This window comes from Coenobita brevimanus, chromosome 31 (genome assembly GCF_032717465.1).
Source record: "Coenobita brevimanus isolate Jiangsu-jjx chromosome 31, ASM3271746v2, whole genome shotgun sequence".
Taxonomy (NCBI): domain Eukaryota; kingdom Metazoa; phylum Arthropoda; class Malacostraca; order Decapoda; family Coenobitidae; genus Coenobita; species Coenobita brevimanus.
Genome location: NC_136984.1, coordinates 19340715 through 19355714, shown reverse-complemented (window position 1 = coordinate 19355714; position 15000 = coordinate 19340715). Strand labels below are relative to the sequence as shown.

The 15000-nt window shown below is 41.5% G+C and overlaps 2 protein-coding genes across 2 annotated transcripts in view; both read left to right on the top strand.

The window, feature by feature from the left end:
• Positions 1-3050, top strand: part of LOC145395516 (uncharacterized) — a 34738-nt gene extending 31688 nt beyond the window's left edge. Inside the window, exon 5 of the mRNA XM_080269125.1 lies at positions 2763-3050. Coding sequence (XP_080125251.1) covers positions 2763-2807 — 45 coding nt within the window. The 3' untranslated portion in view covers positions 2808-3050. The remainder of the gene's footprint in view (positions 1-2762) is intronic.
• A 4525-nt stretch (positions 3051-7575) lies between these two features.
• Positions 7576-15000, top strand: part of LOC145395515 (uncharacterized) — a 12641-nt gene continuing 5216 nt past the window's right edge. The window contains exon 1 of the mRNA XM_080269124.1: positions 7576-7753. Coding sequence (XP_080125250.1) covers positions 7576-7753 — 178 coding nt within the window. The remainder of the gene's footprint in view (positions 7754-15000) is intronic.

The following is a 15000-nucleotide window of genomic DNA, read 5'->3' as shown; positions in this document are numbered from 1 at the left end:
TTTACCCCATGACTGGTTTTTACTTCATCACTATTTTTCCCCCATGATCATTTTCTTCCCCATGGTTATTTTAAATTTTTTTCTCATATGAGTATTTCATTTTTCATCCCATTTTTTTTTTTTTTTTTAATTTGGGAAAGAGTTCTGTCACCATAGACCTGGACAGCGTGATTTAGATTAGCTCTACCCGTATGTATTTTGTATATACCTTTGTGCAGTACAGTACTCTGTTCTTTAACCCAGTCTCTTTAATTCTCTTTCCTAAGATGAATAAAATTTTCTTTAGGTATAAAGAAATGTCACTGTCATGGATACAGTATCATCATATTCACCGTAGAGTGTTTTAAGCACAGCAAAAAGGCCTTTTTTTTTTTCTTTTTTTTTTCCCTCGGTTGACTTTATTTTATCTCTATTCTCATTATACATTAACTTGGCCTAAAATTACCATCTCTTCAGCTTGAGTATTGACTTATAACAATCGATTCTCAACAGAATATGATGCCAGCCATGTAGAAGTGCTATGGAAAGGATGCCTAATTATATCATTGCCTTTTTCCGTCACTGAGAGAACCAGGAGAGAACTGGGCCAGACAGGAGCCCACGGGGCAGTTCCAGCAGTCTTTCCCTGTGTCTAACTGGATGCTAGGCGATGTGTTCTAGGGATCTGAACCATATTTGGATAGATTATTCAGTTAACCCATTTGCGCTTCGTGTCCCCATTATGGGACGGAACTGGGCAATTTCAAAATTTAATTAAGAAGGGAACCCATGGGGAGGGACCTATGAGCTTCGCGACTATGAGCCGACAGGCAGAGGGCGGTACGCATAGCACCCTTCCAGCAGAATCCCTTGCACAGGAGCTCTGGCCGTTAAGGCTTATATATATATATATATATATATATATATGAGGCACTGAGTTCATTACCGGGCTAAGTGCCAAAACTACAAAACGCCAGAAAATGCATTTTAAGTCTGGCGACTTTAAAACTTTGATATCTCGGTAATCGCTTGTGTTATTTTAATGTTTTTTTTTTTTTTTATGTAGCTTATGATATTTTCTTTATTGCAATAATCTCTTTTTTGCGCTATCTGTCATTAATCATTATGATATCATGTGAAGAAGTAATATTTTGCCCCCCCATTGCTAGACTGATTGGCTAAGAAATTTTTTTTATCCTACTAATAACTACAGAAATACATCATAAGATGTTAATAATATATTAGCATTATATCCCAGGAGTGTCATACTGTGGAATAAAATCAAAGTTCTTTGACATCTATCTATCTATCTATTGCCAAACGCCATAATCCAGTAAGGGGTGGCCATTTGGCTTTGAGTTATTTGTTTTACGGGGAGGGGCACGAACCCTCAACCAACCCACTTCCTGACACGTAGGGAGCATGTATGGTTTAGTTATATGGTTACCATCCAGCGTTGTAAATGGTTTCTTGGCTTACGGGAAACCATTTGGCTTGTCATTCAATGTAATGCCACATGTAAAGGAAAGAAAAGCAATAAGAAGTGACAGGAAAGATAGGAGAACTCGGAAGAGAGAAGGGCAGGCACAAAAAAAGAACGATAAAGGCTAAGAAAGAATTAGGCAGCGCTACATCAAATGAGTGGATGATGGTCACCACCACCTACCACTAAAGTTCTATGACATAATTATTATTATTTTCACAATCATAGCAGTTTAATGGTCGGAAACTTAGTGCGTGTTTTTCTCGGAGTTTTTAACTATCAATAAACACGAACCACATCACAAACATCAAGAAAAAAATAATAAATTATTATATTGCTGATAATAATAAAAAAGTAAGACAGCATTCAGTGTATAAGGACATTATTAGAAAACCCCTGCAACCTGAATGATAAAAAAACGAACCTGTAACCTGAATTAAAAAAAAAAAAAAATACAATGCCTCGAGTACCAGGAACTTCACAGACAAAATAGCAATAATAATAATATCAGTAATAATGGTTAAAGAATATAATAATATTGAGAAAGCAGTAAGTTACTATGCACTACAGCTGCTGGTGGGAGTAGTGTCAGGCATCAGCTTATTGGCAAGCTGCAGTGCAACCCGATTATCTGATTCGCCAGCTTCAACGGGGGTAAGGAAAGGGGCTGGATTATTGCCCGGTAATGCTCTCACATTCGCTTCAACACCACGGGGAGTCGACATAGGGAACATAGGACAGGCAGAACTCATAGGAAAAGCGACCCAGTCGCCTGCCTTGAGCACTAGTGCGGAACAGGACAGGTTTTTTTGGTGCGTGGCACGACGGCACAACACACATGTCTACTTAACAAGGGTTTTGACCCCTTTGTAGGTTGTTTCTTAGCACTTTTTTACTTCCAACATATAGAGGGATGGCTTAGCTACTTGTTGGTGCGTGTAGGTGCTTGGCGGCCATCTTGGCACTTAGCCCGGTAATGAACTCAGCGCCTCATATATATATATATATATATATATATATATATATATATATATATATATATATATAGATATATATATATATATATATATATATATATATATATTTAGATTCTTTGCGAATACGAAGTCAAATTCTTTACATAATCTCTATAGGATTGTCTTCAGCCATTCTTGTTTCTTTCAAGGCCAGGAGCCCCAAAGGGTCAGGCAATACACAGCTTGGCTTTTCTAGTTAGAGGGATGAGAGAGACAGCCAGAGTGTAAGCTTCATTATTAACCACATTATTTATAGTATTCATTTTTTATCATTATTTTTCCAGGATCAGATGGATCGTTTCACAGCCTGCATCAATGGACTGGATTAATTAAGGACAAGAGTAACACCTTCAGTCCGATGACGTATTTTGCTGTGTATTCTCATTGCCTTCAGACGATTTTATTCAGCTGAGGTTGACTTAGGTTGTGACGAGGTTTATGGAGTATATATTTAACCCTGACATAAGTGATGGTTTATTCTGAGTTGAGGTGATTGTTTGAAGGTGGCAAGGATACACACACAGACACAGACACAGACACACACACACACACACACACACACACACACACACACACACACACACACACACACAGTACGTCCGGATACAAGGTACTTAAAATCGTCTCTCCCTGGAAGACCTTCGACTGGATTCAACATAGTCCCCTGCACATCCACCCCTTCCCATTCACTAGCACTAGGTCATATTTTGTTCTTGACACCTCCAGACAATTTTACTTGATTTTGGAAGGACATGTCTTAAGGAAGGAGTTAGAGAAAACTAAGATCTAACTCTCCTTCCGTTTGAACAGTCTCCCCAAAAAGGATATAAAATCGTCTGGAGAGAGCAAGAAGAAATATGGATGACCTCTTCTTTTGTGAAGTGGGTGAGGTGATAGGATAGTTGTTAGGTATATACAGTTCTTTGATATTATAACCAATGTTTTTTTTCTTCTTTGCTTATCTACAAGTATATTTGGATTAGGTAATTTCCTACTTGCGTGCTTCCTCTTTGCTTCTTTCTAGATCCTAACTCACCCTTTCCTTATGACGGAAGAAAAGAGTTAGGGTGATGATAATGGTGATGATGATTTGTCAGAATCCGTTGTATATTTGTCGACTGAAATGGGGGAAAGAAGTGAGGTTCCATAATATGATGATGATGATGGTGATGATGATGATGATGATGACGATGATGATGGTGGTGATGATGATGAGGTGGAGGAGGATAAGGATGAAGAATTCCCTGGACACAGTACTCAAATCTGTGCATTTCTTCATCTGCTGTGTTACTTCCCAGCCAGAACCAATCATGTCTCAGTCTAACAGCGTTCCTTATTTCTAAACTTATTTTCGCTACTTTTATACAATTTCATTCAACTTAGGGGGAAAATAAGATTGGAAAGTGGTTAAGAAGACTGTTTACAATTCCTTCATTACGAATGGTTACTCCAAAGTTAACAAAATAACTTAGATGTTAACAGGAACCAAGTAAAAAGATTCGAGATTACACTGAAGGAAAGAGATAACTAAATATGTGATAAATTTCTGGCCAAGGATGCAGACAAGGCAAACATAATGATCTGTCGATTATCACTTTCATTTTGTGTGTATGGCTGCTGCATTCTTCTATTGCTTTGCTTGCAGGGTCCCTATGTGCTTTATCAAATATAATCTGAATGCACTGCTCATGTGTGTATTACTTCCCTCACTGACTGAAACACATAAAAGTCATTGCTAGTGCACGTGTGTGTGTGTGTGTGTGTGTGTGTGTGTGTGTGTGTGTGTGTGTGTGTGTGTGTGTGTGTGTGTGTGTGCGTGTGCGTGTGCGTGTGCGTGCGTGTGTGTGTGTGTGTGTGTGTGTGTGTGTGTGTGTGTGTGTGTGTGTGTGTGTGTGTGTGTGTGCACGTGCACAATAAGATAAAACTTGTAAGAATATGTACTGAATAATCAAGACACGTAATTCATAAATGAACATGACCTAAATACAAGGGAGCTATGATTCGTACTTTATTCCAAATCTGACGAGGACACTGTGGACAAGTCTTCAGTTCTGGACAAAAAATTCTAATGCATACATTAATAGTACGGTGTCTAACCATTCGTGTCGTTGCTGAATGCATTCTGTAATGTGCGATGCAGATTAGTCACATTTAGCAGTTACAGTGTTCCAAAATAGCTGTCAATGACAGAAAATTTAGTTAAATCTTTGCATACAGCTTAACCCTTCAGAAGGGGCTTATTTGGGGGGCTTTTCTTCCTGCTACGAGACGTTTATTACACTCCGATGCGTTTCTCATACTGAAGTGCTTCTTTAAAGGCTATATGAAGGTCTTCCAGTTTAAAAAGACATCCTAAACTGAAAAAGAACTTCGGGAAATGACAAGAATAAAAAGAAAAACACATCCTCTGCTTTAGGCGTTAACGGTAAGGCCGTGAATGTCCTTGGGAGTGTTATGGTCAAATGGCCACAGGTATACAGTAGAATGCTGAGTGTAAGACTTATTTGATATAGATGTCATGTTCTCAGGACACTCCAGTGCTCAGTGATCCCTTTGTATCAGTACGCATAAGATACGGTAGAGGGAGGACCGGGCACGATGCTTCATCTAACCAAAATGACCTTACCTGACCTAACCTATTCTGACCAGTCTAAAATTAACCTAACCAAGCCTAAAATAGCCCAACCAAACCTGACCGAAACTATCCCAAGCTAAACAAACCTCAACTAACTTTCTTAATTTAACCAAGCCCAAAATGACCTACTATGGGTTTCAGAGGACGTGTCCCACTGTTTTTCGGGAATAACTTATCAACAAACAGTTGGATCTGTATGCATTTCTGGCAGAGCTTGTTGCACACCATGCCCTAATTCTCGGTGATATAGTGCATTATCAAATGTGGAGAAATAAGGCACTTGTCCCTGACAAGTGATGCTAAAGTCCCACCTTCATGACGAGGAAACGGACAAGGGTTCCGTGACGTTGGTCAGTAGGCTCCACCCACCCCTCCAGCTCTCTCCCGCCCCCACCCGCACCCCCCCCATTCTCTCTCTCTCTCCCTCTCTCTCTCTCTCTCTCTCTCTCTCTCTCTCTCTCTCTATAATCGACACTACGGCCAATAGCATGTGCCTTATATATATATTAATGAGGAATGCATTATGCATTATTATATTTGTAAATCTTTATTTAAGAGTGACAGAGACCTGAAGTAAATGCCAGAGTAGGGTAGGGTGGTGGTTGATAACGACCAAGATTGATGGGAGTGCAATGGTGTGAAGGTTTTCAGGTGTTGTGTGTGTGTGTGTGTGTGTGTGTGTGTGTGTGTGTGTGTGTGTGTGTGTGTGTGTGTGTGTGTGTTTCATTGTGAAGAGGGCTTACGGCAGTACACCTCACCACAGGTTCGAAACAACCAAAGTGAGGCCTATGGCAGTGAATCAGTAATATATAATGCAAACGCATGTCTGGTAACTGTGTGTGAGAAAGTGGGGTGATGTGGGAGCGGATCTGGTTGGGTGGGGGGTATGGGAAGGGGGGATGCAGGGTTATGGGGCCATACAATGTATGCCTTATATGACGATTAGAATAATCCATATGATTGGGATATGAATACTACTCGGGCGCATGATGATTGGCTATTGATGTTGTAGCATTGGTAAATACCTTGACAATCCTCTCCCCCCTCGGTCCCTCCCTTCTTCCATACCTCCGATGCAGAATTACCGGACAAGCATGCGCTTTAATACAGATTCACTAACGCAGGTCTCATTCACCGAGCAAAGAATATGTGGCTAGGTGTATTATTCAGAACTTTCCCCAGTTTACGTGACTGGCTCTAGCGGTGCCAATAATGGCGTGTATGTTGCGGTATTGTCCGCGAGGCTGTAGGAACGCATTTGTCTTGCAACTTTACTCCTTATACAGCAAGGAGAAAGCCGCCAATCGGCTAAGGATCGGTTTGAATAGGTAAGTTGGTTATTATGCTCATCTCAGGTAGTAACACATAATAAGGGTGGTTTCCTGCAACCCATTCGTTGGCTGCACTTGAGTGGTGAGCCCGATAGCTACAACTAAAATAATTATAGGTATCCATACAACGAGAAACGTATTTATACCAATATCCCATGCTTACACTGCCATAAAGAGCATTTATTTGGTTTTTCATGTGCCACATCAGACATACATATTGGCCTTTCCTCACATAGGCCTTATGACCGGGTTGCAGAGGCCATGGGCATGACGGTGGGGGCGGTCTGGAAGATGGTCCAGCGCACCACCTTGTCTCGGCCTGGGACACCGACAGCATCCAGAACACAGCCCGACTTCGACAATTTCACTATGAGAGCCATTCTCCATAACGTCCACACCCAGTTTGCTGCCAAGCAGAGCTTCACGGTTGGTTCCCTGACGGTGGACCTGAAGATGGTGAGCATCATCCCTGAGGCAACCTCGGAAACATTGGTGTGGCGACTCATCCATGACATGGGATATCGCTACAAGACCTCACAGTGGAAGATGTATGTGAGGATGGAGTCCCTGGACATCGTTTGCCCCAAGATTAGCGCTCTCCAGGCACTCCAACAGCACCAGGAGGAAGGGAGGCATGTGGTTTACCTGGATGAGACGTGGTTCACCACCAGGATGAACCACAGCATGGAGTGGGTGGACAGCACTCAGCCTGCCACTAGCACCACGTACAGCCGTCAGGTGTCGCCCGGAGAAGGGGAGCGCTTCGTGGTGGTGGCAGCTGGCACAGCTGACGGTTTCATCGAAAATGCATTCCTCTGCTTCCCCACCAAGAACACCAGCGGCGACTACCACAGTGAGATGAATGGCGAGCTGTTCCTGCGCTGGCTGACGTCGTACCTCCTGCCGTCCCTGGCTAAGCCATCAGTACTGGTGATGGATAATGCGCCGTATCACAGCTAGCTGACAGAGGAGAGTCGTTGCCCCACCAATGCCACCAAGAAAGTGAATCTCATAAAATGGCTGGAGGACCACAGGCTACCCTTCCCACCACATGCCATAGGACCTGAGCTGCTGCTCATCTGCAAGCAAAACGGACCAGAGCTGCAGTACACAGTTGATAACATCATTCACATGTGGGGCCACGAGGTCGTCCATCTGCCACCTGCTCATCCTGAGCTCAACGCCATCGAGCAGGCGTGGGGGTGCATGAAACGGCACGTGCACTCCTTGCTACACCACTTCACCCGAGCCGACCTGCAAGCCAGGCTGGAGGAAGCCAGACTTTGCACCACTACAGAGGTGTGGGCGGGTGAGGTCCGACGATCCTGAGCCTTCGAGGAAGAGTACTGGTCCACGGACAACATCCACGAAGGCGTGGATCCGGTTATCACCAGCCTCGACAGCGATGATGAGGACGACTTATTGCTTGATAGTGACAAGGATTAAATAAAATATGTGCAGAGTACTTTGTTCGCATCATTTTATCCTCCCAACATGTCTCCTCTTCCTTCCAGTGTCTACAATGACGTGTTAATAGAACCTGCCCACAACAACCCCTCCGCATTCCTATGAACATTGTAAAAATGTCCCGTCGTCCCCCAGCCTCCTCCGTTTTTTTTTTTTTTATTGTGTGTTTTATTTTCGCCAACATCTCCCTCAACGTACTTAACATATACCGTACTTCCCTTCCTCCCTGGCCATATTTCCACCCTTTTCCGTTTCCCGACCCATACCCAACCTGTAACAAATGACCAGGCCTGAACTGTCCCATTCCACCTGACTACAAACACAGACTGACGAGACAAGAACCATCCTGCAATAGATGCTGTATTGGAACAAAAAAATCCAATACAAATTCGCACAAAACCTGAAGACCTTCACACCATTGCACTCCCATCAGTCATGGTCGTTATCACCCACCACCCTACCCTACTCTTGCCTTTACGTCAGGTCATCTGTCACTCTTAAATAAAGATTTACAAATATAATAACGCATAATGCATGCCTCATTAATATATGTATAAGGAACATGCTATTGGCCGTAGTGTCGATTTAAGAGAGAGGGAGAGAGAGAGAGAGAGAGAGAGAATGGGGGGTGGGGGTGGGGGTGGGGGGCGGGAGAGAGCTGGAGGGGTGGGTGGAGCCTACTGACCAACGTCACGGAACCCTTGTCCGTTTCCTCGTCATGAAGGTGGGACTTTAGCATCACTTGTCAGGGACAAATGCCTTATTTCTCCACATTTGATAATGCACTATAGCACCGAGAATTAGGGCATGGTGTGCAACAAGCTCTGCCAGAAATGCATACTGATCCAACTGTTTGTTGATAAGCTATTCCTGAAAAACAGTGGGACGCGGCCTCTGAAACCCATAGTAACAACCTAACTGAAACTCCTAACTTAACCAAAACTAACTAAACCTAAAATAACCTAACCTAACTCACCCTGTAAGTATGCCTTCTAAATACTGCAAGTGACCTCTCTCTCTCTCTCTCTCTCTCTCTCTCTCTCTCTCTCTCTCTCTCTCTCTCTCTCTCCACATACAAACACACACACACATAGATAGATAGATGGATGGGCAGACAGATAGAGTATTTCCAGACATTTTGTTTTTTTACCTTAGAGCACACCACTGGCAGTAAGTGAAGGCTGTGATAATTCCTGTCATTCTAAAACTCTGAAGGATATCGTCTGACGGCAGAAATGTTGTAATATAATAGGCGTTGTGGCTGAGTTAATGCCAGGTTTATCAAGATGTAACCCATCTGAGTCCTAGAACTGCCGCCACCTAATTGTTTTGTTTTCATTAAGGTGATGTTCTTTGTATGTTCGTGCGAATAACATTATATGTCGTTAGAACGAGAGAAAAATATTTATACTCATCCATATAATGGCGTCTTTTCTATTATACCTTCCATGCGGTGTAGCTCATGAGAAGAGAGAATTTTCAAACTACAGAGGTTAGATACAATTTTCAGTGACCTCTTCACTACCATGGGGCTCTACTAAATTGAGTGGGGCTGACGAGAAGCGTACACGTGGTGATGCTGTGCCCCTGGATGTGGCTGCTGCGGCATCCACCCGGGAGCCGAACCTTCTCATACTTATCTGCACCTTGCGTGGGAGAGGTCCTAGTCTAATCCTGGTGAGGTGCTGTTTACTGAATGTGGTGCCATATCCCTCCACGATTTATGTACTGTACTGTAACTGCAGGAAGGTCTTACAGAAGCAGTAGCTTAACTGTGGTCGATGGGTCTGCTAGGCCGAACATCCCAGGATTAAGTAACAACAACTAAACTGAGTGAAACAGTGTGTCACCAGCAAGAATATGATGTAAAAAGACGTTACTGTACTGAAGGTGTTAAGAGAGTGGTAGGGAAGTTGGTGCTGAGCCTACCCCTATGCTAGGGGGCCAAATACCATCATGCCATTAACTCTTCATATTCTGCTACTACTACTGCTACTACTACTACTACCACTACTGCTTCTTCTTCTTCCTCAGATTTCTTTAAGGCGTTATTTGTTCATATCTGGGTAATTAATCAGGCTTTAGCTACATTAACATTTGAATATAACCACTTCAGTACCATGGCGTTCGTCATGTTCTAATTTCATCCAAAACTAATATTCAACTTTGTTTACTCATTTTCGAATGGAGAGGTAAAATATATCCTTCCTTTATCAATTTTCTAGATAAGATCATCCAAAAGCTTAGTAAAATTGCGTGATGTTAACAAGAATGAAGAATGTGACTGAAGGAGTTGAGATATTATGTTATTACAGCAAACAACCAAAAATGTATCCTGGACTGTGAATAAAAATATATTACCTAAAGCATTTTTCGTGAAGTTTGCACATGGATTTATATATTCTGAATTCTGTTTATCTATCTTCCTATGGTTAGAAGTCTTAATCCAGTAAAGGGTTGGCCATAAAGAAGGCGCCTTCACGTGGTCCTGTCTCACTTATCTATCTATCTATATCTATTGCAGGACGCCTTAATCCTGTAAGGGGTTGCCACAAATATGTCACCTCCAAGTCGCACCGTCCTCCGCCATTTGACTCCCCTTCCTCCAATTAACATCCCTCTCCCTCATATATTCCACTCCATCCCTACATCTCATCCTTAGTCTCCCCCTCACTCACATACAGGTGTACACCATTCTTGTCAATTCAGTTTTAATTCAAATATTTATTGTCATGGATATGCATATACATATTACATTTTTTGCCATATTATATCTTAAATATGTACAGTGAGGTTGGATGAGGAGGAAATGGAATATGTGAGTGACTTTAAGTACTTGGGTAGTGTGATGAGTAAGGATGGAAGTTTAGAGAGGTGCTTGAAAGGGTACAATAGGGAAGAAAGGTTACTGGTTCTTTGAAAGCAGTGATAAGAAAGAGGGAAGTGAGCATGGAAATGAAAATGCTACTACTTGACAGTATTGTGATACCAACTCTAACGTATGGAAGTGAAGCTTGGACCTTGTTGGAGGGACAGAAGTCAAGAGTGAGAGCAGTGGAAATGAGTTACTTGAGAGGAGCCTGTGGAGTCACATGGAGAGACAGACTGACAAACAAGGATGTGAAGGAGCGTTGTGGTGTGGATGTGGATGTGATAGGAAGCGTTAGGAAAAACACGTTGAGGTGCTTTGGCCATATGGAGAGTGAGAGACAACGAGGAGAGTGTATGTGAGTGAGGTGGTGGGGGGGAGAGGGAGGGAGGCAAAGGATGAGATGGAGGGAGGGAGTGGGAGATAAATGAGAGCGGGGTGGGTGAGCGGGGAGCAGGGCAGTGAAATGGCAGGGGACAGGGAGACCTGGAGGTGATTTGTTTGTGGCCATTCTTAAGGGATTAAGGTGTCTGGGAATAGACAGAGATATCTAAAATTAATTATTCATGACAATGTGGACTTGATACCATTTAGTATATGGGTCTTCATGATTTTTCTTTTTACAAATACACTGTTAGGAACAGGTAAATGTTAGTGGTGGGAACTGCTTACAATATTACTTTGCAGTCATAATATTCGATAAAAATACAGAATAGGCTACTCAATAGTCACGAAGATAATTTATCTGCCTACAATTACAAGCAGAAAATAAAAAAATGATGGCTTAAGTTTGGTAACATTTTATTCCATAATTGTTTATCTCTTTACCTATAAGTGCTATGGACTAAAGTTGTTCTAACCATTGCAACACGTAGGTGGCCTCTCTGTCTGGTAGGATAAGATTAGACTTCTTCACTTGCACTGATCATATCACAAAATTCTTTTGGCACAAGACTTTTCACTAATTTAAACATTAATTTACATACACAGTATTTCATATCACAAAATTCTTTTGGCACAAGATTTTTCACTAATAGGAGTATAAACATTCATTTACCTATACAGTATTGGTAAACTTTCGGAAATGGTAGCAGTTTAAGGGATCGAAATAGAAGGCCTACATGATCTCTGCATTAGGAAGATTTAATTATTCTTAATGTTCTTTTTTGTGATTTAAAAACATACTGAATAGAAGAGTCATTTGCAGACTCCGACACCTCAATGCCATAAGTATGATATGGATAAATGAAGCAGGTATTTAAAGTAACTAAAGCAGTAGTATTCAAGAATTTTCTTGCTTTACACAACACTCCATTGCTTTTTGTCATTTTATTATTTATATGTCTTATTATGTTGCCATGAGAGCTGACTGTCAATAATTACATATAAAAATTAGTACTCTCTACTATATTTCTTTGTACATGATCTAAATAAATATTTAAATTTGTCTGAACAGGTTTACCTTTGTCAGTCTTTTATTCTCCATACTCTTAGCATGTCCGAAATATCTCGGAGTATATCTTTTAACCCTTTCAGTCTCATCCACATGAACACCACAGCGCTCAGTTACTTCCTCATTTGTCTGCCTATCTCTCCTGTAACCCGACATCCACATCAGCACAACAAAATCCATTTACTCTCTCGTTTGTCTGCTTGTCTTTCCATGTAATTACACATGCTGCACTAAAAAAAACTCACTTCCACTGCCCTTACTCTTGACTTGTGTCCTTCAACAGGGTCCAAGTTTCACTTCCATACATCTGATAAGTCCTATGTTGTAAATTCCTACTACAACAGGTCGATTTATTTAACTTGGGAGTGGCATCTCGTCGTCTAAGGGTTAAAAACAGTACATATTAACCCTTCCAGAAGGTGGTAGATTTTAGCAAGTTAATTTGTTTCCCCCAGGTGATTTAATTTCCCCATGGCTAAGGATGACGCCATTTTACTTTATTCATGGTGTTGGCAGACGATTTTACTCAGCTGAAGAAAGGCCTCTCATATTGGAAGGCTGCATTAAAACTATATTTTCCTTCAAAATTTTGGAATGTGCATCTTAAGCTAAATAAAAAGCAAGCAAATGACAAGAATCTGAAGGAAAATGTATCCCCGGGTTCAAAGGGTTAAATTTGGTGTGGCCTATCGTCGTCTGAGGCCTATGATTCATCCTGAATAAGAAGTAGGGTAAGGACAGACAGGTTATATGTAGAAGGTAGACGGATAGGTTTAATTTGGAAACTGTGGATACTTGGTCAGTGCTGGAAAAGAGGTCCCAGATCTCTAAGAATAGTGTTATGATACTTTTTTTTTTCGTATACGTCTATGGTCATGTTATTTTGCTTCATAACTTAATAATTTTTTGGTAGGGATCCGAGTCACTGTATGCGCCCCTAATCCCGTTCCCTTCTGGCTGTTTATATGATAACCGTAACCTCTGTCTTGGTCAAACCTATACGGCACAGATATTGAAAACTTGTGACGTGCTTAGAAGAATCAGACAGGCATTGTGATTTTTGTACTCCAGCAACATCTTTAGTACGTATTGTGTTAGGTATCAGATGTAGACTGTTCTTAATATACCTCTTTCAGATATATCTGTAAAAAATTGATAGAAAGCTTATTACAACAACAATAGCAGTTATGAAAGGTTCAGTACAGGATATCACTTGCATTATACTTATACTGGAACATGCCAATAACTGATTACGAAGAAGTGAAGCAAGGAAGTGTTGCAAAGTGATGTTTACTCTTCATTCAGATGAGAAATATGCGGCCCGACACGACACGGCCCGACCACGATGGATTTCGGGAGCTAATAACTTTTCTGCCATGTAAGATAGAGAAGAAATTCTTCCAGCAGGCAGCAGATACATTTAATATATTTTGTGTTTAGCTATATATTACTCATGAGACCAAAGAACCCTTGGAATCCCAGCTTTGCAAAGGAATGTACCGAGAGCTTCATTTGGCATCTCTACTGTGAAATCGAATTTGAAAAGGTTTCCGATAGTAATATTATGTTTTCTTTGATGAATTCTAACAATTAAATATCGAATATTTTGCTCATAATTGTACCTGGGCGTTTTTTCTATGTTTACGGGGTGAAATAAGAAAGTAATTGCAAAATATCGTGATTTTATCATTCGATCAATAGCCAAGCGTTTACCAGCGCAGTTCGTTGACGTGGTAAGTCGGGAGGAGAGAACTGAACACTGTGCTTGTGCTTGTGATAAATGTAACGGGCCCTCGCTATATGCACATGCAGATAGAAAACGTGAAGGAGAGAATAAACGATAAAGTAAATAGTTTAGCTCAATTATTCTTCTGTCATGCTTCAACATTCTCACCAGAAATGTTGAAAGTTTACACCGTGATGAAATTATGATGATAGGAATATTTACAAAAAGCACTTTCGCTCATCACACACTCCAACACGCTTACGTGCATTGGCCTTGGTACTTAATGGCAGCTCCTCATCTGACAGCCACTTGATTCTGTCCCTTATCTTTGAGGTCACTCTCTATGATTTCGTCCCAAGTCTTCTTCAGTCTGCCTCTCACAGCTCCACCCTCAACATTCACGTCTCTCACCCTCTGCACCCAGTTGCCATCCTCCATCCTCTGCACTTCTCATTTTTATTCCACTTTAGAAACTTCTCGAAATGTAAAATTTAGATCTTGTCTCAATTATACATTTGATTACAAGGGTGTTCCCGTATAATTCAAAACAACAGTCCCGGGATGGCAAAAGTAAAACTTAAAACCTGTAACCAAAGTAAGAACTGTAATATAATTCAGTCCCTTTTTCATTATCACCACCGATGTCATTATAACATCCCCATCACTACTTCCATCGCTGCTTTTACCATCACACATGAAGCATCATCATCATCATCATCATCATCATCATCACCATCATCCCCATCACCACCACACATCATCATCACTACTTTCAGCACCATACACCGCAACCACAACAACCACCACCATCGTCATCACAGCATCACCATCGCCAAGACTATGGTCGCCATTACCACCACAACAGTTCCTCTTAAATGCCATCACAGTTGTGGCTGTTGGCGTCGTTACTACCACAGTGTGTGGTAGAATGAAGACTAACAACACTGGGGTAGGGTGGGGGAGCTGAGGGAAGAAGCGACGGAGGGAAAGGGAGGGAGAGAAGAGGAGAGAAATCTAGTGAAGGAGATAAGAAATTTTGGA